This window comes from Gigantopelta aegis, chromosome 2, assembly GCF_016097555.1.
Source record: "Gigantopelta aegis isolate Gae_Host chromosome 2, Gae_host_genome, whole genome shotgun sequence".
Classification (NCBI taxonomy): domain Eukaryota; kingdom Metazoa; phylum Mollusca; class Gastropoda; order Neomphalida; family Peltospiridae; genus Gigantopelta; species Gigantopelta aegis.
Genome location: NC_054700.1, coordinates 39,798,983 through 39,824,202, shown reverse-complemented (window position 1 = coordinate 39,824,202; position 25,220 = coordinate 39,798,983). Strand labels below are relative to the sequence as shown.

The 25,220-nt window shown below is 38.0% G+C and overlaps 1 protein-coding gene across 3 annotated transcripts in view; it reads right to left on the bottom strand.

The window, feature by feature from the left end:
• Positions 1–25,220, bottom strand: part of LOC121385351 (transient receptor potential cation channel subfamily M member 3-like) — a 164,357-nt gene that overhangs the window by 72,750 nt on the left and 66,387 nt on the right. For all 3 annotated transcript variants that reach the window (XM_041515996.1, XM_041516005.1, XM_041516014.1), the window contains exon 3: positions 14,231–14,310. In XM_041515996.1, coding sequence (XP_041371930.1) covers positions 14,231–14,310 — 80 coding nt within the window. The remainder of the gene's footprint in view (positions 1–14,230; positions 14,311–25,220) is intronic.

Here is a 25,220-nt window from a genome sequence, read left to right as displayed (position 1 = left end):
TATAGTTTATTGTGTAGTGGTCACTGTTTTATGATCACGTGACAGACACTATTGTAATTTTGTTCAAGACGCTCTTTCCACTGCTCCGCTCCACAACTTTCTATTTCTGCGTATCCTGTATCATTTGCACTGTACACATAAGGTATGACTAACAAGCATGTTTTAATGTTATTATAATACAAAATAGTGTTTATAACTAGTACGTAATTTTATATACATTAAAGAGTTTTGATTAAAAGCTAGTAAACATATGTTATAATAAAATAATGGTGAAGTTGTTTAATAGTAAGCTTAGTAATTAATATAAAACCAAATAAAGTTATAAATGTTTCTAAACCAATATGCTAAAGGTCGCCAAGGACACTTTTCATAAAATATATTATATATACTACTCAAAAGAATTTAAGGGTCAAAAATTTATAACCAAATAAGTTTCAGAGTGTATTAGATTGATGATGTAAACTACACCAAAAATTTAATTTATTGTTCCATATTTACAAAAAAAAACAAATAAACGTCACTGTATACAAGAAAGTCACACGACATGCTGTCAAAGTTGAAGGTTGTCAAACATGGATTTTACACATTAGAACATTCGTTTAATAGTGTGTGAATCCACCCCTGGCGCGAATACACTCGACACATCGTTGCCTCATGCTGTTGATCAGACGTCTGAAGAACTCTTGGGGAATGGCCTGCCACTCTGCCATAAGAAGTTGACCCAGATCATGAAGGTTGGCCGGAGGGGCATGGTTATCCCGAACTCTCCTGCCTAATTCGTCCCAGGCATTCTCTATTGGGGCCAAGTCAGGCGAATATGCTGGCCAATCCATCCTGGCGATACCTTGTTGTCTGAGAAAGTCCGTTACCACCCTGGCGCGGTGGGGTCTGGCATTGTCATCCTGCAGAACTGCCCCGCCGCCAATCTGCTGAAGGCCTGGGAGAACCAACGGCCGGATAATCTCATTCAGATAGCGGATTCCATTCAGATTGCCATCCACCACATAGAGCCATCCACCACATAGAGGGGGGTCCTGTGGTGGATAGAGATGCCGCCCCACACCATGACGCTGCCACCACCGAACCGGTGACGTTGTCTAACGTTAACGTCAGCGAAGCGCTCCCCAGGACGTCTGTAGACACGAACCCAACCGTCGTTGAACTGGAGACTAAACCTGGACTCATCAGTGAACATCACTCGACCCCACTGAACACGTTGCCACCGCAGATAAAGTGTGCACCAGTGACGTCTGGCCGTTCTGTGACGTGGTAGGAGTGGTGGTCGAACAGTCTGGCGACGGCAGCATAGATTATTGGCTCTCAGACGATTGCGTATGGTTTGATCAGACACTCGAGTTCCAGTCGCAGTCCGCAGATTGTCACGTAATCAGCGTACAGTGGTTGTGCATTGACGTAGAGCCATATTGGTGATGTAGCGGTCCTCTCTATTTGTAGTGCTTCGGGGTCTTCCCGAAAGTGGACGATTTCGAACAGAATTCGTTGCTTGGTACCGTTGCCACAGTCGGCCAACGACACTCTGACTGACATGAAGTCTCAGAGCAACATTTCTTTGCGTATTGCCATCCTGAAGCCAAGCAATAGCCCTTCCTCGATCTTCGATAGTCAATTGACGTCGTACCATTGTCGAATTTGGAGTGTGCACCGTACACGAACACAAGCTCCAATTATACGGAAATTCAGCATTGGGAACATGGAATACACATGCAAAGCGTGCAAATGAAGCACTTTGTGAAAAAGCAAGTTATGGGCACTTAGCAGACCTTTCGTTTTCGCCCTAATTTACGTGCAAATGTAAGCATGTTTTCGCCATTAGAACTAGTCGACAGTGTCAATGACAGTGGATTTTAATTCATTTATGGGTTGCTTAGACCCACTTTCGTCAAAATGGAACAATACCATGCGTGACATTATGGTCTAGCTAATATAATTGACATTCAGAAAATAATGTCAAAAATATCGTCTGACCCTTAAATTCTTTTGAGTAGTATATATAATAAAACTCATATTTTAAAGTAATATATATGAATAAGTTATTTTCTTAGTTACTTGTATATAAAAATGTATAGTTAAAAGTCTAAGGTTATCATGGCAGCTATATTGGAATAATTGTATTTACATGATAACTTACGTCATTTTATTTGTTTCTAGGCTGGAACTATGTAACATCTAAGCGTTCCAGTCACTGACCATTTTGCCCATAGCAAAGGTGTGTAGTGTAATGTAATGTATTTATTTGTATTGTGTGTGATATTTGTCACATAATGTACGTGCTTTGTATGCCACACATACATTTCATGAGCGCCTGGCCAGTGCAATTGAATCGTATGTGTGTCGTATAAAAGATTATTGTGTTGTTTGTAGTGTATTCCATCACTGGAGATTATATATTGAAGTATTGGATTATATTTATAAGAAGTATTAATATACTGATGTAGGAAATAAGTATTTCCATATTTGACAGATTGGTTAATTATTAAATATAATTATAACAAATGTCTTCACAATTAAGCAGTAATTACGCATTTTATTTACATTTAGAAGTACATGTGTATTTCAGTTTGACAGCAAGTACGTTAAGGGAAGTTAGTTGGTAGTATAACTACTCAGGAGTTTAATAAAGGCAGATCATGTTGTACATGTTATTTATATGCCTTGGTATAATTCAATCATAAAATCATATCTGAATTATGAATTATGTATATGATTGAATATCGAATGTTTTATGTGTGTATTTTAACTATTTAAGCCTGTGATATTTATTATTGTCTATTGTCTTTACAGGGTCGTTTATTTTGTTGTACTATCTATACTGAGTGCATGTGCGGAAGTTCAATCCTTTGTTAATAAACTGTGAACCCTTCCAGTGACTCATTTGTCATCAATCAGAGTACTGTTATATATAGACCTCTATCACATTCCACCGTGCATATCTGTGTCTCGGTCCCCTGCGTGTGCTGTAACCTCACCGTGGTGCAGGGGTGTAACATTCTCTTTCAGAATGGCCAATACAGCATAAATTGACATTTTGAGTAAAAGTCAGTATCTATCTATGATATTTGTACTTTTGCACAGTTCTTTACACTGTTTTTATTTAAATCTTGAATTTTTATATTGATGTTGATCATCACCTTATTTGTTTGCATTACCATAGTTTGACACCCAACAGCCGATGTATATTTCGAGGTGGGGTGTCGTTAAATATTCATTCATTCAGTCTGTGTCTCAGAGCAACTCGAGGACGCTAACCGCGAACTCATGTGAGATCTCGCAAAATAGCCCTATGTACAGGTTGGGGGGTATAGACAATGAGAGGCCACATAATAGGAATGTGAATATCTCCATGATTAATTATTCTATCAGTAGGGAACCTGAACATTCTGTCGACATCCAACAAAGACTTACTGGAGACATTTGTGAATTATTGCTGATCACAAAATAAAAAATATTTTGTTGTTAACGCCCGAGAAACCATCGGTTCGGATCCGTACACAATAAATATTGGATATGGGCTGAAATAATATTAATGTGTGCGCATGTATGTATGCAGGTATTTATCGTATTAACATGATTTAAATATTAAAATTTTGTTCGGTATTTGGAATAGAATTAAATGATACATATGAATTTTGAGCTACAGTACTATAAAACATTAGAATCAGGTCCATGGAAACGATATCAGGATTGGGGGGGGGGGGGGGGGGGGGGAAGAGGGGCACAATCTGTAGTGGAGGGACAGTCTAGTTGGTGGGGGAGGAAAAAGCCATATTTTAAACCGGGTTTATAAATTATAAAAGTGGGGCTACAGTCTCCCCTCCTCCAACTTCTTGGTTGCTACCGACCTGAAAATGGTCAGAAATGTAACTATATATTGCATATACTGTACTTGAGCATGCGTGGACAGTCTAGTCTGTTTTCAGGACTCGAGTACATATATGCAAGGAAGACCACTGTCATTTAATTATAGTTTTTTTTACATCATTTTGCCATATGCTTGCCACCGGTTACGTAATTATAGGGCTATGGGACATGAAGGGAAAACAAAAGTCGAATGTGTGGAATGCAATACAATGTCATTATTTGTCATCCATGTTCAGCGCTGGAATTTGCATAATGCTATTTTACTTCATTCCTTACTCTCATTGTCATCAGATCTATGTAAATGTTGAGTACTCGGGTCTGGGTCGAGTTTGACCCTCGATTACTCGAGTCCAATATTTTGGACTTGTGGAGGTCTTAAACATAATGTATCAATACCTGTACAGTGCCGTATCAAAAGTGTTCGTGAAAATGACGTTAGTAACACGGAAGCACTTTTCTACCTTCTGCAAAATGCGTGTTTTTCCCAAGTTACGTAAAACCAAGCCTTTTGATACAATCCCTATTTATATATTTTTTACGTAGCTACACTGGTGACATCATGAATTAGTCGTCTGCTCCCTTGATCTTGAAGCAGACGGTGTTTTGCAAAATGGGTCGCAAATCCAGATCTCACTACTGAGAAAAAACAACTGATTGTTGAATTAAAATCGCATGGCCACAGAAATTCAGAAATTGTCAAATTATTCAATCAGTATGGAAAAAATAATGTATAAGTGGAAGTGTTGAGAACGCCAAAAGAACTGGTCGACCACGAAAAATCACAATTAGAGGAGAATTATGTCTAAAATTAAGTGTCAAAAAAGTTTGCGGGAAAGTTCTTAGAGATATAACTGCTGATTTTAATCAAGGTAGGAGAGTGAAAGTTCATCCTGTGACAATTCAAAGAATTTTACACAAAAATAAGATTTTTAGATGAGTTATTCGAAAACAAATGAGTATCCGTGAAGTGAACAAAAAAAAGCGACTGTGTCGTGGTGCCTGGACAGGAGATGGTGGGATGTTAATAACCAGTGGAGTCAAGTGATATTTAGTGATGAATCTCAGATAGTAATTGGCAAAAACCACCATGTTTTTGTTTGGCGAGCTGCACATGAAGCATACCGTCCAGAATGCAAGTCAAAGAAGGGTGTCAATTATGATCTGAGGCTGCATTACATGGCATGGTGTCGGAACTTTATGTATGGTTAATGGAAACATTAATGCTAAAAAGTATCGTGAAATACTCGACAATCATCTCTGGCCTGTTTTAGCACAACATTTTATCGATAAACCATATCGTTTTCAGGATGACAATGCACCTTGTCATAGAGCTCGATTAATCGAGGCATATAAACGTGAAAATAATATTCGTGGTATGACATGGCCTGCTCAGTCACCAGACTTGAATATAATAGAAAATATTTGGTTAAGAATGAAAAAAATACTGCAAAACAAGGCCCTAACCATAAAAACGTCTTAAGACTTGTTCGCTGCAGTTCTTGACATATGGGAAAATTTGAATGTAGAATACATTCAAAGTTTATATTTTTCACTTCACTTATGGCTTGCATTCGTAACAAGGGACACTTGACCAAATATTGAGGTATGGTTATTAACTCTATTAGCCGAATTTTGTTTTTTAAATTTACATACTGACCAGTGTTTACGTCGGCCATTTTGGATTATCGCGAAAACTTTTGATACAGCGCTGTACATGTAGCTCATACAAATCAATAGGTCTCATAAAATGCTGGTGTCACTAATAAGACTGTACGTGTTGACTACATGAAGTTCCAGTATAATGGCATTAATGCATGTACATGTTCACAATATTGGTCATTCATTCAGCTTTAATTAACACGTGAGGCACCAATATGTCATGATTGTCAATAAATATACACATATAGCGTGTACACGGTTGTATAACATGAATGGAATCAAAGATCTAATTATTCTGAAGACATTTTCAGGAGAGTCAATTCATTAGTAGGACACCGCCTCTCTTGTGTCTATACCCAAGCACTGAATTGGAATCAAAGACCTTATTCTAAGGACCCTTTGATTCAGATACTACATGTGTATATATGTACACTAGCTGTAACCATACAAAGATATAATATTATTATGAACACTTTTTTTGTCAGTCATTATGGGAGAAAGCATGTGTGAAGACAGAATCAAAGACCTTATTCTGAGAACCTTTTAATCCAGATATATACTACACTTGATACAGTGTTACCATACAAAGATATTACTATTAAAGAACAGGTTTTTTGTGTTGTTTTGGTAACAGTCATTATGAGGGAATTAAGGGACTGTCTACATCTGCTAACTGGCTCTGCCCATGTGTGAAGATGGAATCAAAGACCTTATTCTGAGAATCTTTTGATTCTTTGATTCAGATATGTGCTACACATTGTAACCATACAAGCATAATACCTTTATGAACACTGTTTTTCATAGTCACTATGGGGGAACTGCATGGTCCCCATCTACACCACCTCATTGGCTCTGCCCATGTGTGAAGATGGAATTAAAGACCTTATTCTGAGAATCTTTTGATCTAGATATAAGCTACACTTAATACAATGCTACCATACAAAAAATAATAGTATTAATTAAGAACCAGTCTTTTCATTTTGTTTGTAACTGCATGTGGATATGAGCGAAGGAACTGGTCCCTGTCTATACACCAACTCATTAAATCTGCCCATGTGTGAAAATGGAATCAAAGACCTTATTCTGAAGACCTTTTAATCCAGATGTAATACAATGTAACCATACAAAGATGACACTATTTTGATTTTTTTATTGATTTTTAAAAAAAATTGGACAGTAATTATGAGAGATGTGTTCCCTCAACTCCAACTCCCTGGATCTACCCATGTGTGAAGATGGAATCAAAGACTGTATTCTGAGATGACACTATTTTGAACGCTTTAATTTTTTTTTTTTTAAATGGACAGTCATTAATATAAAGGACGTGTCCCCTCAACTCCAGCTCTTAAGAATTAAGAACATATCTCTCTCTTTTTTGTAACCATCATTGTGAGGGAAGAGACTGGTCCCGGTCTACTCCAATTCATTGGACCTGCCCATGTGTTAAGATGGAATCAAAGACTGTATTCTGAGACGACACTATTTTGAACTCTTTTAGAAAAAAAAAATTGGACAGTCATTATGAGGGATGTGTCCCTTCAACTCCAACTCTTAAGAACATCTCTCTCTCTCTGTTTTTTTTTGTAACCATCATTGTGAGGGAAGGGACTGGTACCAGTCTATTCCAATTCACTGGCTCTGCCCATGCGTCAGGAAGGAATCACAGATGACCTTGCTGTGAAGACCATGCATACATAGCGAGCGATCCATCAGATGCGTGATTGCGATGACAAACATGTCCAGTCTAATAACGCGGGCGATAAATGGCTCGGCATGGCAGACTCTGTCCAATAAATGACAGGTCTCTCCCGGACCCGTCAAAAGGTAATTACCCCACGCTCCAATAGCCACGTTAAAAAGACTTGCATTTTTCAACAGATTGATCTTCACTACGTTCTAGTGGAGCGGCGTGTTACTGGGCAAAGAGCAAGATTACTTCACTGAGCGTTTCAACACACTCTCTACGACTGATCAGCCAGAGTGTAATGAAGTAATGGTTTCCTGTCACAGCCAAACTTGCCCCAGACATAACCTTGGTTAAGCAGCTAACCACATGGACAGAGCAAAAAAGTTTGTTTTGTTTAACAACACCACTAGAACACACTGATTTATTAATCATCAGCTGTTCTAATATTTGGTAATTCTGACACAGTCATCAGAGGAAATCTGCTACATTATCATATCATGATGGCCAGTGGGTTTTCTCTCTCATTATCTGTGTGATCTAAGGAACAGGTCACAGTCCAGCACTTGGCAAATTAAGTGCTTAGCTGAAATGCAATCGGTCTAGGATCAAGTGCTGTCGGTGGCCTACTGGGCTATTTCTCATTCCAGCCAGTGCTCCAAAACTGGTGTAACAAAGACCATGCACTATCCTGTCTGTGGGATGGTGTATGTACAAGAAAGATCCCTTGCTGCTAAATGAAAAGGTATAGCCCATGCTTGATATAGCAGTGGGTTTTCTCTATCATCATCTGTGTGGTCTTAGGAATGGGACATAGACCAGTGCTAAAATGCTCGCCTCATACACAGTCGGTCTAGGATTGATCCTTGTCGGTGGGACCACTGGGCTATTACTCGTTCTAGTCAGTGCTCCACAACTGATATAACAAAGGCTATGGTATGTACTATCCTTTCTCTGGGATGGTGTACACAAAAGATCCCTTGCTGCTAACTGAAAAGGTATAGCCCATGGTGTAGTAGCCAGTTTTCTCTCTTGTTACATGTGCGGTCTTTAACCATATCTCTGGCCCATATAACCATCAAAATGTGTTGTGTGTATCATTAAATAAAGTATTTCTTCTTCTTGTAATTTTTCTCTCAAACTATTTCATACAAAAATGACCTGTATTTAAAGTACTTCAACACTGTATGTTATTTCTGTCTAAAACTTGAAACCTCTGCTTGAAATAGGCTAGGGTTGGGGTTTTTTGTGTTTTGCTTTTGTTGTTTTTTCTCCCCCCAACTAAGTTATGTTATAAAGAAATTTATTTCGAAGTTCATAATCATCTACTAAATCATGCAGCACTCCAGCTGCACTCAAGAAAAGAAACTGTTTTAAATGTTACATTATTTTCATTAGGGTATATTTCTACAGAGTAAATACAAAATGGAGTACCATCACAATTCTGGCCAATGTCAAATGGTCACATCAAGACACTGTCTATATAGACTTTCTATTGGACAAGCAATAACACAGTTTGTTTTGTCAACATCACCACTAGAGCACATTGATTTATTAATAATCATCGGCTATTGGATGTCAAACATTTGGTCATTCTTACATACAGATTAGTCTCAGAGGAACCTGCTACATTTTTCCATTAGTATCTTTTACATACACCATCTCAAAGACAGGACAGCACATACATGTACCGTAGCCTTTGATATACCAGTCGTGGTGCACTGGCTGGAAAAAACCCCACCAAAATGTATAGAAATTAATTTTCTAAGCAAGTAAGATTAAGTTTCTACCAAAGGTACTGCACACAGGCACGCACATGTATGCAGGAAATTGTGCAGGGGTGGGGGAGATTTAGACTGCACATGGCAAGCAATGTTTTTAGGGTGGTCGGGTCATACTGCAACGGAAAATATTGAGCAGGTTCAAACCCCAAAACCAATCCCATCCCACTCCTGCACACACACACACACACACACACCGTACCTTGTACAATATTTTCAGAAGAGTATGTACCATCATGCAGGCACCAGCAGTTAGAAGCCATTATTTCAATGAATCAGGTTCCTGGGTGCATGCAATCTGTTTTCTTGAAGCTACTTAGAGGACAGATTGTAAGAATAATTTTACTTTAGTGACAGTCTAAACCTTATTCCAACAATTTAGGTCACAATTTCCACAATTTGTTGAGACATATTTTCCACATCTGGCATTAAGAAGCTACATAAAACAAGAATTCTCTCAAGTTAAATGTCTCGCCTACTATAAACAATTTTCAGTGCACTGTGATGAACATCAACAGGCGAAACTACAAACCAAGTTTCACCAAGCTAGAACTTATAATTTGTGAGAAATTCATTTAAACACGAAACTGTAACATAACAGTTGCTGCCATCACTGCTGTCATCTCTGGAAAATTAATATCTATATTTCACCTTTTTACTGTCAAGTAAGATATTTCCGACAAATAGTTTTTAGGGTTTTTTTTGCTAAACGACACCATAACAGCCATTGATTTATTCATCATCAGCTTTCTGGTAATTTTGAATGCATAGTCTTAGAGAGGAAACCTGCCATATTTTTACATTAGTAGCAGGGGATCTGTTACATGCACCATCCAACAGACAGGATAGCACATACCATGGCATTTGCAGGGTTTTTGCCAGAGGGTAAAATGGGTATGGTGCCATACCCAACTTTGTTTTGCAGATTTCTTTTTTCAAGTTAACCTTTTGACAAAATTAATTACTCTTATCATTACTGTATGATTTTCTTAACCCTAAACTTAATCCATTTTCCTTCTGGGGGAGGCTTCCCATACCCCATGTTGATTGTGGTTGCATTCAATTCCATAGCATATTAATCATAAAAAACATTCTGGCAGAAGGAAGTGTTTTATTTAACGACGCACTCAACACATTTTATTTACAGTTATATGGCGTCAGACATATGGTTAAGGACCACACAGATTTTGAGAGGAAACCCACTGTCGCCACTACATGGGCTACTCTTCCGATTGGCAGCAAGGGATCTTTTATTTGCGCTTCCCACAGGCAGAATAGCACAAACCATGGCCTTTGTTGAACCAGTTATGGATCACTGGTCGGTGCAAGTGGTTTACACCTACCCATTGAGCCTTGCGGAGCACTCACTCAGGGTTTGGAGTCGGTATCTGGATTAAAAATCCCATGCCTCAACTGGGATCCAAACCCAGTACCTACCAGCCTGTAGACTGATGGTTTTTCTGGCAGAGACATTGCTTTGATATACCAATCATGATGCAATGGCTGGAACATGAGATAGCCCAATGAGCCCACTGATGGGGATCGATTCTGTGCGTTAAGTCAGCTCAGCTCATTACCACTGATCTACATCCCACCCCTTCTGACAAACAGAGCCCTTTGAATGATGTAAATGACATATTAAATCACATTTTCTTCTGTCTGTATATATGTATATATCTGATGGGCTTATGGTCATCCTAATGTCTGCAATAACTCAAACTTCTTTACTTACTACTATATATTTTTGTGGCACCAAATTATTGTCAGGTAAAGTCTAGTTCATGCTATACTAGTATACAATCATTAATTAGGACAAACATTAATTAGGACAACAAAGAAACACATTAGATATATATATAGTATACTATACGAGTTTTCGCTAGATATAATTTTTACGAAATGACTGAACTTCCCAAACATATCTAACTAAACGTAAGTTTCGTAAATATCTAACTAAACGTAAGTTTCGTAAAAATGATATCTAGCAAAAACGAGTGTGGTATTTTATTTATTACCCTCCTTTAAATCACACAAATTATGAAAAATAAACAAATTAATTAATTAATGTTGCATTTCAAGACCAGATGTCGATTTGCTTAACTAGCCAGTGCACAACTACGTGCTGCCGCATTGAGAAATAGTTTGTTATACTTCTACTACTAAGTTGTCAGGGGAGTGGTGTAGACGTACTTTCCCTTAAATTTCCATCAGGTTTCTTTTTTTAATTTAAACAAAGCTGTAACGAACATGCATATATATATGTTTATTTTCATATTGGGTGAAAAAAGGGTATTATGAAAAAAATCCATATTTTAACAAAACTCCCCCAAGAAACCAATTAATGTTCCTGTTACGCCACTGGTTACGCTAATAATGATGAATTCACAAATCACAACTGACAATAACAATTTGTTGACCAAAAATCCAACCAGTAAGAGAATAAGAGTTTTTGCAGTTAAAAATGTGTAGCTTGCAAAAGCAGCGGAGTTCACAGGAAAACTAAAGTTACAACTTTATTCAGTTTTAACTTCAACCTTTTTATGTTTAGCAGGCGGGGAAACTTTGATTATGTTTATGTTTATGTTTATGGTGGATCCATAAATTGGTGCAGCAAAAATGGAACCGACAAAATCACAGTGGTTTTCTTTAGACTTTGTTGTTGTTAAATCAACAACTTGTTTTGACCCAGTGAAAGGGACGGCCATGTGAGGGGCACTGTAACTGGGGCCAATGGAGGAGAAAATTACGTTACTCAGTTGTCGATGTTGTACTGTGGATATATTGCTGTAGTTATTTATACTTTGCACGTTTCGACGGCCAGACATTAATTTGCATTATTGCAGTTGGTGGGACATTATTTTCTCTGTTTGGACCATCGTTTTTCTAGCCGAGTGGTTTGTTAGCCTGTGAGCCCAACTGAATTTGCTATTTGTCTCATTATGAAGCTAAGTTTATTTTTTCTGACCGGACTTTGTTTGAATCAGGGATGGTTGTTTTGAGGTGCAGTTTTTGCATTTGTGGCTAAATAAAACGGGGTATCAGAAGAACAAAAATCATTTGGATGTAAATGAGCATAGAGTTTGTAAAGAGAAACTGGACATCGTGGATCACCGGGGATAGCCCACCATGCACAAGTTGCCACATCATGGACATTCCGTGGGTCTACTCCAGTGCGTGTTTTTGTTTGGCGTTCATTATATTCCATAAATTCTTTGCCATCTGAATCCAATTTAAGGGTGACATCGCCCCATTTCATTTTATGATGTGGTGTGACACTTCGAGGAAGAAGGAAATGTTTTATTTAATGACGTACTCAACACATTTTATTTACAGTTATATGGCGTCAAACATGGTTAAGGACCACACAGATAATGAGAGAGGAAACCCGCTGTTGCCACTTCATGGGCTACTCTTTTTAATTAGCAGCAAGGGATCTTTTATAAGCACCATCCCACAGACAGGGTAGTACATACCACGGCGTTTGATATGCCAGTCGCGGTGCACTGGCTGGAATGAGGAATAGCCCAATGGCCCACCGACAGTGACATTTCGAAGTCCAAAATGCCTGGTGTTATTCCACCATAAAGTGTTCAAAATTGATTCAGGGTTATTCCGACCCAGGACACCGGAATCCCACAATGTTTGAATTTCATCGCCTGTCAAAGCTAGACAGTTTAGAAGTCAGGGAAGATGGTTCATAATCTTCGCGATTTGATTTTTTTAATGGAAATAAAGAATCGACACGGAATATTACAAAGCTCAATTGGGATATCGATTCGATAGGCTTACATTCACCACTCTCGATCACAAATTTTTGCAAAATTTTAACATCACATTGATTTTTACACCAGGTGTTTTGGTTTTGAATTATTTGGATGTAACTGTCGATATCTGATGTATCATCGAACTGATCAGCCCAATTATCAGCTGGTTCGTCGAAAAAATCATCCTTAAACAGTTCTTCATAGACATTACCTGGGATATCATGTCCTGTCTCAAATGGATGGAGAGACGAAACAGTCTCCTACACAAGGCTCAACCAGTAATGAGATACTTGCCTCATATCACCAATGTCAGTTTTTATGTTAAACATGCGATAGGTTCCAAATAGTCGGTCTAGGATCAATCCCCGTCGGTGGACCCATTGGGCTATTTCTTGTTCCAGCCATGAAGTGGTGAAAGTGGGTTTCTTCTCTCAATATCTTTGTGGTCCTTAACCATATGTCTGACACCATATAATCGTAAATAAAATGTGTTGAGTTCGTCGTTAAATAAAACATTTCCTTCCTTCCTTCTATTTGTCGAAAATATGTTATAATAGCAACAAACTCAGGATAGTCTCTTTAAAGAGCTACCCTATTACGGTTAATTACCGTACTAAAAAAAAAGTAAAGTTTGTTTTATTTAACGACGCCACTAGAGCACATTGATTTTTAATCTTATCATTGGCTACTGGACGTCAAACATATGGTCATTCTGAGACTGGGTTTTTTAGGAAACCCACTGTCACCACATAGGCTACTCTTTTACGATAGGCAGCAAGGGATCTTTTATTTGCGCTTCCCACAGGCAGGATAGCACAAACCATAGCCTTTGTTGAACCAGTTATGGATCACTGGTCGGTGTAAGTGCCTTGCGGAGCACTCACTCAGGGTTTGGAGTCAGTATCTGGATTAAAAATCCCATGCCTCGACTGGGATCCGAACCCAGTACCTACCAGCCTGTAGACTGATGGCCTAACCACAACGCCACCGAGGCCGGTAGGTTACCTTACTAATTACTCAGTATACATCAAACTGATCTGCATTTTAACAATTGCAAAAAAAAACTAAAGAAGCTTAACTGTGTTAAAGTTGGTTCAAATGAAATTTATCTGCAGTATATATATAGTACTATACCTATTAACTCACCTGAAGCGCAATCAATTGGAAAATTAATTAAAGGCACATGTATGAGTAAATGATTATATATAAATATAGATGCAATACAGATTAAGATGATTACTAGATAAATGCCATAATGATACGTTTATATAAATACACCAGTTACTGATGCATTTACACCACACACATTTAGTTATCAAGGAAACAAAACCATTAAATTTGTTCTTTTTTTTTTTACTTAAAAAAAAAAAAATTAACAAAAACATTCTTCTAAAAACTAACATTTTTGCCGTAAAGTACCTAATAATTAAATACATAATAGTGGAGAAAGACGTGTTTCTTACTTCGTTGCATCTCTGGGACTCTTGATGAACTTCACACAAGTTCTCTTCAAAAATGTCTTCTCAACCCATGATCTCTGACTCTGGAAAGATAAAACAAGACACAGTTAATATGGTTTACTCACTTAGTATAGTTTACTCACTTAGTATAGTTTACTCAGTATAGTTTACACACCATTAGTATAGTTTACACACCATTAATATAGTTTACACACAGTTAATTTGCAGAGTTAATAAATTAATATAGTTTACAAACATTTGTAGTTTGTTCTTCAATATGTAATACTAGTCTACATGAGTGACAATTATGCTTGACTCAGAATACCAACTGCCAACAGAAAGTTGGCAAACTTTGTTGTGACAGTTGACAGTCTGAGTCTAGCATGTACATATATCTTACAATGAGTTATTTCAAAACATATCTAACAAGCATTTTAAGCTAGCTGGATATAGAGAATAATACATGATTGACCGTTAGATACCATTTATCTCACAAGTTGTTTTAAAATGTATCTAACGAGTGAAAGCAAGTTTGATATGTTTTTAAACAAATGGCATCTAACGGACACGAATGTATTATTCTATTTCTTACATATCCTCAAAAAATTGGTTTTAAGCAAATTTTAACTTCTTTTTCGACTAAAGGTTATTTACAGCCGTTGCACTTGTAGCCAACTTACATGTCACAGACACATGATTGTCAGATTAACTATACGTCACAGTGTAATATTTCCACTGAGTTGTTTTTCATTGGCTGTATGGCACTGGTAACCTGGTCATCACCTAGGAACAGCCAGTCGTATATCTTGAAATTGTTAACACATATACGTTTGTTAACAACCCATATGTTATTAAAAATAATGCATGGTGCTCTCACTAACGGGTGTGCAAGAAACATTTTTAAACACTGTTTTAAGATAAATGGTATCTAACATGGTACATAGCAAAATTAAGTGTGGTATTCACTTTGCTATATTTAATCTAAAACCTGTTACTACATTTTTAAAGCACTACTATCTTGTAAAACCATCATAGGTTATGATGTCACAAAGGCATGTGTTAAGTGTTGTCATACCCTATGATGGTTTTAAGATAGCTTTGGAAATCTGTAGCCAGGTTTATAAGAATTTTAAATGTCTTTTCCAACTAAAACATATTATTAGTACAATGTCATGTACTTTCACTTTCAGTTAATTTATACATTATATTTAGAGTTTCAGTAGTGTTAATTTCACTAAGTGGTTTGGCTTTGACATCCTAAGTCATCACCATAGAGTAGCCACTAAGATGCCTTTAAATCAGTCACCAACACATGCTGGGTATCATGGAAATAAATCTCTCAATAAGGCTTTGAGTTCCCTTAAATTCCCCAATTACACTCCTAATAAGGCTTCGAGTTCCCTTAAATTCCCCAATTACACTCCTAATAAGGCTTCGAGTTCCCTTAAATTCCCCAATTACACTCCTAATAAGGCTTTGAGTTCCCTTAAATTCCCCAATTACACTCCTAATAAGGCTTTGAGTTCCCTTAAATTCCCCAATTACACTCCTAATAAGGCTTTGAGTTCTCTTTATGGCTACCATACTATGTATTCCTACCTAACAACCAACCTGGCCCTTTAAGAGGATTGATTGATTTCAACTTATTTTCGTGCTTATATCCAATTAAGGTTCAAGCACGCTGTCCTGAGCACACACCTCAGCTATCTTGGCTGCCTATCCAGGACAGTGGGTTAGTTGTTAGTTTGTTAGTGGTTAGTGAGAGAGAAGAGGGTGTAGTGGCCTTACACCTACCCATTGAGCCCTTAAGAACTCGCTCTGGGTTGGAGCCGGTATCGGGCTGCAAACCCTGTACCTACCAGCCTGTAGTCCGATGGCTTAACCACTGCGCCACCGAGGCCGGTCTTTAAGAGGAGCTAATTATTTTCATTCCCCTGAGACTAGTTCATGTAGAGTAATTTGTACATCCCCTTAGCATGTCAGTTTATATGGTATCAATATGACAATATCTTAAAACCCTTCCCATAATCTTAGGGGAGCAATTAATCATTCCCTCAGCATCTCGTGAATCTACACCCCAGCTACACCCCATCTACACCCCGTCGTACATTCTCCATTACACAACTATGCTTTGAGTACTCTTCAATTCACCCAGTGATCATTCATGTAACATAGCCTTCATGACAAAGTGCTATAAATTCCTACGTAACTAAGCTTCAAAATGAGTTTGAGTATTCTTAAAGGGACATACCCTAATTTTTAAACACCAAGACATATTTTTGACTATTAGAGCCGTTTTTGATAACTGAAATCATATTTTACTTACATTTTATTGTTTAGATTATCCATTTCCGTACTTTCGAAGTGTTTTTGGTCATCTGAGTGTTTTTAATATCATAAAATGCATTTCTCATATTTTAAAAAATGCACGTGAGTCTGAGAGGTAACAGTTATGGAGTCGAGTTTTAGTCTATTTTAGAGGGTGTTTCACCATTTGAAAGTCACAGACTTATGTTTCACTCAATGGTAACTTTATCCAAATGTGTTACACGTTTGTAGATTAACTAAACTTAGTGTTAATTTTCACGGGTTGAAACTAGGGTCTGTCCCTTTAAAAAACACAGTGATGATTCACGTAACATATACCCCTGCATTAATGCACTGTCCATGTATTGCTACTAATTTTAACAATTTTGTATTGATCACAATCTCCATCAAACTGCTGATGAAATTACAACACGGAACAAACCACTTACGAGTGAAAAAAAAAACACACAAACAAAACACATCTCAGTGTAATTATTGTCAAGTATTTTCAACTGTTCTTTGATGTGTCACATGCCTATATATGTCTTTGGTCTGAGTGCTTGCATGATCACAACTGATGCATGTGTCAATTACAGTGAGGAAAAGAAAGGAATGTCCAACAACACCTCAGCACATTGTAAACTATGGCTATTTCGGAGTGTAATGTCTGGCACACACCTACCGATTAATGCTGACTCGACATTCGTGTTGGCATTAATCAGTAGGTGTGTGCAGAGCAGAGACGTGACAGTTGTGTCTAAATAATCTCCAATTTTTCCTCAATTACACTGTCGCGTTGGCTGGTGTGTGCCAGTGCACATTTTCAGACTTCCACCAACTCGACAGTCGAGTTGATGTCAAGCAGTGTAGGTATACGCCATGCATAACATAGGATTTCAACAACTGGTCAAATAAAAAATCTGAGAGGAAATCTGTTGCCACCACATAAGCTACTCCGAGTCCGACCCAATAAGCAGCAAGGGTACTTTTCTATGCACTTTCCAATACAAATGGATATATATACATCAGGCAAGGGAAGACAATTATGCAGTAGAGAAGATGACTCAGGTTGCATAGCATATTGGTTGTGCTAGCACAGCAAGCTGAGTAAGACAAAGGACAGTACTTACCACACCTTTTTATGTAGCAGTCACAGGGGCACTAGTTGAGATGTGGGAAATAAAAACACGAGTCCACTGTAGGCATATATTTATTAGCAACTATTGTTTTAATATTTTTAAATTAAGTAGCAATCTCTGAAACTTGCGTAGCCAATCACGATGAGATACTGAACAAAGTGTCCATTGTACAAGTAGGTAATCGATTCTATGACCCATAACACCTCATTTCTCGTTCCAGGGCCTAATTCACAGGGGTCTCTTATAGGCTCTGTTACACAACAAAGCATCCTCTTTGCAAGTCTTTTAGCTTTGCAGTGCGAGATCGCAAAGATGCAAGAGTTTAGTGAATTAGGCCCCTGGCCAGTGCACAACAACTGTTATATCAAAGGCCTTGGTAAGTGCTATCCTGTCTGTGAGCCATGCATATAAAAGATCCCTTGCTGCTAATGGAAAAATGTAGTGGATTTCCTCTCTAAGACTATATGTCAAAATTACAAAATGTTTCACATCCAATTTAGCTGGTGATTAATAAATATAATGTGCTCTAGTGGTATCGGTAAACAAAACAAACTTGGATAACACCTCAGGCGAGTGATCTACCACTGCACCACACGTACATGTATATCCCACCTCATCAGATAATGGAAAGAAAGAAATGTTTTATTTAACGAAGCACTCAACACATTTTATTTACGGTTATATGGTGTCAGACATATGGTTAAGGACCACACAGATTTTGAGAGGAAACCCACTGTTGCCACTACATGGGCTACTCTTCCGATTAGCAGCAAGGGATCTTTTATTTGCGCTTCCCACAGGCAGGACAGCACAAACCATGGCCTTTGTTGAACCAGTTATGGATCACTGGTCGGTGCAAGTGGTTTACACCTACCCATTGAGCCTTGCTGAGCACTCACTCGGGGTTTGGTGTCGGTATCTGGATTAAAAATCCCATGCCTTGACTGGGATCCGAACCCAGTATCTACCAGCCTATAGACCGATGGCCTACCATGACGCCACCGAGGCCGGTCAGATAATGGAAGCGCAGAAATGAGCAGACAAGTTCCACTGCATGACATATTGACAAGCAGTGATTACCATAAATGTTTTATTTATTGCGACATGATATGAATGGTTATATTGGGGATTAAGATTAGACCAAAAACATATTCATGATATTGCGTATTGTGGAGAATGTATGAGAAAGTGTGGATTTATGAGACAGAAAAAAAAAAAAGCCTCATATACTAGATTAATGTGGTAGCTATTTTGTGTAAAGATTAGCCATTGGTTAATTTGGCTATGGTAAGCTCTGATAGTCATTCTAAGTTAGCGTTCTTGCTATAGTGCATGCACAGTGTAACTCCTCTAAACCGGACACCCTCTGGACCAAGTAAAAAGTCAGGTTTTATGAGGTATCCAGTTTAGAAAGGTTCTCTTCTGTACAGATATTTAAAAAAGGACCATAAAAAATTTCCGGTTTGGGGAAAATTCCGGTTTACAGAGGGTCCGGCTTTGAGATGTTTCACTGTACATTTTTGAGTGTATCCAGGTTTGAGGGTGTGGGGTTTGTTTTGTTTGTTTTTTTGGGTTTTTTTTATTTGGGGGGGGGGGGGGGGGGGGAGGGGGGGGGGGGGGGGGGGGGGGGGGGGGGGGGGGGGGGGGGGGGGGGGGGGGGGGGGGGGGGGGGGGGGGGGGGGGGGGAATTTGTTAGTTTTTTGGTCACAGGAGCAAACAATTATTGATACATAAAAGATCATGGTGTGTACTGTCCTGTCTAAGAGGAAGTGCATATAAAAGATCCCTTGCTGCTTTTACATTAGGAGTAGCCTGTGTGGTGGTATAGTAGGTTTCCTTTTCCTCTCTACTGAACTAATGTTAAAATAACCACGTTTTATTTAAATGTGATGAGGTGTTATTGAACAAATATTATTTTTCTTCCTTTCTCCTTTTTTTTTTATGAGGGCCTCCTCAATAAACATTCCTTGAGAAATTAATTAAATCAAGTTGTCATGATCTGACCACGCAACTTAAGATGGCTGAAAAGTGCAGTGGAAAAGCAGAAAATTTAATTATCACCATACATACATGGAGGACAGAATCGCACACGGCACGGTATATTGTCTGATTAAAGTAAACATCATCAATACCAATAATACATTAACTTCCGCAATAGCCTCACAGACTCAGTGCGCTATCCACGTGGACAAACACTTCGTGGCAGAAATCTTCTTTACATCAAAGTTGTTCTGAAATTAATAAGTTCTCAAAATAGACAGCTGCCCCGAGGCTAATGGCTGGAAGTGTACATGTATGAAGAGAGATGTACGGAGCAACAAGTCAAAGATACAACAGAGAGGAGACTTGAAGAGGTCCTATCAGTGACACTTGGTCATCCATCCACTGTCCTCAGTCTACGTGTTGTCTTCATTTTCATCTATAGAGCTCACCATAGCTACAGGTATTTTAATTCGAAGGATCAAATCCCTCCAGTGATCTATTCTCTGAGACTTGAATAGGTCCCATCGGTCACACATGGTCATTTCGACATCATATAACCATAAATAAAATGTGTTGAGTGCAACGTTAAATAAACCATTTCCATCCTTTCTTCCACATGGTCATCTACTGTCCTGAGTCTACTTGTTGACTTTGTTTTCATCATCTGCAGAGCTCACCTGAGCTACAGGTATTTTAAGTCGAAGGATCAAATCCCTTCAGTGGACCCATTCTCTGAGACTTGAAGAGGTCCCATCAGTCACACATGGTTATCTATTGTCCTCAGTCATCTACTTGACTTCGTTTTTATCATCTACAGCGCTCACCTGAGCTACACGTATTTTTGGTCGAAGGATCAAATCCCTTCAGTGGACCCATTCTCTGATTCGTTTTTTTTTCCATCACAACCAGTGTCCCACGACTGGTATATCAAAGGTCATATGGTATGTGCTGTCCTGTTTGTAGGAAGTGCATGTAAATAATCCTTTGCTGCTAATTAAAATAAAGATGAAACAGGTTTCCTCTGTAGACCTAGTATCACAATTAACAAATGTTTGACATCCAATAGGCGATGATTACTTAATCAATGTGGAAGGTGTGTGACATGGACAATCACAAGAGACAAGCACCTGTTGTGATTTTGAGACAAGGACTGGGATGTGGAGGTAGACAGCAAAAGAAGCTGAAAGATACATGTAGGTGTTGCCAGATAGGGAAGAAATGAGATGGAAGAAATAAGAAGGAATTCAAAGGAGAGAAAGAATGGCAGTGAGAATTTGTTTTAATTCTATAAATAAAAATAAATAAAAAATCTGCTCTAGCGGTGTCATTAAACAATTTGTAATTCAAGTTAGCACTCAGTAATGTCAAGCGCATGCAGTGCCTGGCAAAGAATAGTTTGTTTTCAAAATTTGATTTAAAATTGATTATCAACTTCTACATTTACTGTATTTATAATATGCTTTAGAACTGGGACCTAATTCACAAAGCTCTCTATAAGGCTCTGTTAGACAACAAAACATCCTCTTTGCAAGTCTTTTAGCACTGCACTGTGAGATTGCAAAGTTATGAGATTTTAGTGAATTAGGCCCCTGAGTAGCGAACTCAGAAACTTGTGGCAAAGCATGACATGATTTTAAAGAAAACATTCTCGACTGGTTTACCAAAGAAAGACAACATTTCTAAAACACACACCAAATATCAACTCCACTGGACTATTTCTCATTCCAACCATACGCTCCACAACTGGTGTTAACAAAGTACATGGTATGTACTACCCTGAGTATGGGATAGTGCATATAAAAGATCCCTTGCTGCTAATAAAAAAGAATATTTCTTTCTTTCGTTTTTCTTTTCAGTTGTTTTGTTTAACAACACCACTAGAGCACATTGATATATTAATCATCAGCTATTGGATGTCAAACATTTGGTAATTCTGACTCTAGTCAACAGAGGAAACCCGCTACATTTTCTTAATGCAGCAAGGGATCTTTTATATGCACTTTCCCACAGACGGGAAAGTACATACCATGGCCTTTGACCAGTTGCGGTGCACTGGTTGGAACGAGACAAAACAAAAAATCAGTTGAAATGGATCCACTGAGGTGGTTCGATCCTGCAACGCAAGCACCTCAAGCGAGTGCTCAACCGACTAAGCTAAATCCTGCCTCAGGCTCTGGTAAGCCCAATGGCTGGGTGCAGGATAGAGATGCAAAACAAGCACTTAAAGGTAGGGTCAACTCAAACAAGAGCCTTGTGTGTTGGAAAGATGCATACCCGGACCACCAACACATACAGACACTTTAGCAAATGAAAAACGCATAATTTTAGAGTTAATAAAAAAACATGATTATTCCTGCTAACTGGGGGCAGCCATTTTGTTTCGTTTTTGTGACGTCTGGTGGGATATCTTGGGGCAAAGTGACGTCAGCTCCTGACCATCTCCTGTATGTACAGTGTAAACAAAAGCAGTAATTTTCGACAAGGTGCTTCTCTTTGATCAACGTGACTTGTAAAAGAGCATAAATGACGTAATAATATAATAAACTATTTAACTAAATATATTTCAAGTTGCATTAACGGAACAAAATGGGGTTATAGTATCTTTCTCTGTTAAATAATCCAAAGGAAAACTGTACACTGTATGTACAATGTAAACAAAAGCAGTAATTTTCGACAAGGCATTTCTCTTTGATCAACCTGACTTGTAAAAGAGCATAAATGACGTAATAATATAATAAACTATTTAACTAAATATATTTCAAGTTGCATTAACGGAACAAAATGGGGTTATAGTATTTTTCACTGTTAAATAATCCAAAGGAAAACTGTACACTGTTAGGCCTACTGATATGCTATGTTGGAGCAAAAACGACAACCCACAATACCCAAGTGATAATTTTCTTTTCTTTGGGACTACGTAATTGGTCAGTTCTGTGGTTTTAGATGGAAAAGTCTACTTAATCAATAGTTTTACAGAACTATTTACAGTAATAAACCATGTCCATTACCATTTTAGGGGCGACAGATAATATTCCACAATACTGGTATGTATTTTTGTGTCTAGACAGCGTCAATTAATTGGCTCGTCTGGTTACCAATCAAATAAACACAATCAGGAATCACAGGTAGAAGCAACTAACAGCATAGACCAATTAATTAAGAAAACACTCCGTGTATCATTTCAGTACGTAGGTTAATGCATGGACAAAACATTGTTAATTATTTCAACTTGTTGTGTGGCCACTTTGACAATGGTTTTTATTTTGTATTGAAAAATAATATATATATACAGTCGACCTTCGATAACTCAAACTTCGATCTTTCGTAAACGTTGATCTCTCGAAGTGAAACGGCGGTCCCGGCCGAACTGCTATACAAACTAGTAATAACAGACTTCGAACACTCAAACTTCGAACATTCGAAAAACTCTATCTCTCAAAGTAAAAGTAATTTTGTGGTCCCACCATAAAAAAAATAAGGGATATTGCACTTCCAAAACTCGAAGTTTGTGGAGTGACTGAGCCTTTTAACTGTACCAGTAATACTTTAAAGAAAAATGAATTGTCACCCAAGCCAAGCGTGAGTGCCCCAACTGGTCTCGGCTATCGATGATACACGCGGTAATTACAGAATAATAGATCGCCGACTATGTGGAACGAAATGATCCTACATGCCTGCATTGGGTTGTCGGTGTTTGTACACGGCAGCGGGCCTCATTACACAAAGTACGGATAGTCTTGTAATCTCCAAAGAACTGTTGTAATAACAATTAACGCTGTTTGTTTGCAGAACTGTGAACATTCGGAAGAAATGCTGCTCAATCTGTGCAAGATTACAGACACAGTAATGAAAGACGATTTTTTAAGCAAGTGTGCCAAACAATCTCTAATTACAAAAAATTTCGGATAGTTCTGCTCTTTGTACTTTGTGATTTGAGAGCTATAAATTATTTTGTACTGTTGTGAATGTTTTATATGTACAAAAAGAGTACATAACCTAGTGCTATTTGGCATACAGCGTTTTGATTTGTTATGTTATGTCTCGCTATGTTAGTGAGGGTTTTTAAAATGATTTTTGTGATTTACAATAATTTTGCTATTTATATTGTGTATTTTTTATTTGATAAACAAACGTACTTAGTGCTAATCGACATTCAGTATTTTAATTTATTACAACGTTACGTTCCGCCTTGTTTTGACATTTGAAAAATATATCAACTTTAATTTATCACTTACTTCCGGTTATATGTAAGTACGTGCTTTCAGTTTTCGTTTTGGTTTTTTTACTTTACTGTCAATTAATACAATAAAAGTACATAGAGATGTACGTCAAATTGATCGGATTTATCTTGTTTCTGTTAATATTTACTTAGTTTTATCATATGTACAGAAGAAATGTGCTAACATCTGATATCAACGAAATGATAATACTGCAATGCAGTTTCACTTTGAGGTCTGCTGTACGAATTTCGAACACTCGAACTCCCTGAAACTCGAACTATTTCGTCGTCCCCTTCAACTTAGAGTTAACGAAGTTTGACTGTGTATATATATATATATATATATATATATATATATATATAGTGCTGGATATACATATTGCTGGCTTACTGGGATGTGTATTATTACAGAATATTGCAATGTATGACTATTTATCATCCCACAAAAACCAGGTAGACTGTCTTTCTCTAGTTCTGAGGCTCATTCCTGATGTTATGCGTTAAGTATTACGTAACCGCCAGCTCGCCAGAGGGCGTACTCACTGAGATGGTACAAAATGGCTGCGCCCGTTGTATATAATAGCCGTCACATTTAACCGTTTTATTAATTAACTATACATTATACTTGTTGATATTAAGCAATATGCATACCAGACCAAATGCCTTAATTGTCCCTTCTTTTAACAGACTTACATGTATATGGATTCAAAGGCCCACCATACTACATGCACCTCATCCCTTGCAAGTTGCGCATGGGTATACATGATGACTACAACCCAAAGCTGTGTCTAGCCTGGACAAGTGGCTGTTTACTATATGGCTAATCTCTTCAGAGAGCCCCCGTGTTACTTAGCCATTAATGTAAAATCAATCAACAAAAGCTTTTCTCCCCTGATCGAAACCCATGCCACTTTGTTAAGAGGTCCATCTTAGCAATTCATCTTGGCCGAGAAGAGTAGCGAACTCTCTAAAAGAAGGGAGGTAATCAGGTGATAATAAATCAATAGCCAGACGGTCTGATCCCGAGGATGTAAGTGGTAACCACCACTTGAGCGCCGATCAGGACGACGTAAAATGGGTATAAAACTTGGTACGACTAGAAAGGAATCAATGACGGTCATCAGATTTGGAACTATGAAGTGGAACCTTTGATCATGCAATCCACAGGGCTAGAATCTGATGGCTAAAAATGAATTAAGTGTGAAAGTCACTGCGTGCATACGCTGCACATACATACAGGTATATGTATATGCATGTAACTCGGAAACAAAAGTTTGTTTTGTTTAATGACACCACTAAAGCACACCGATTTATTAATTATTGGCTCTAGGAACAAAAAAAGTTT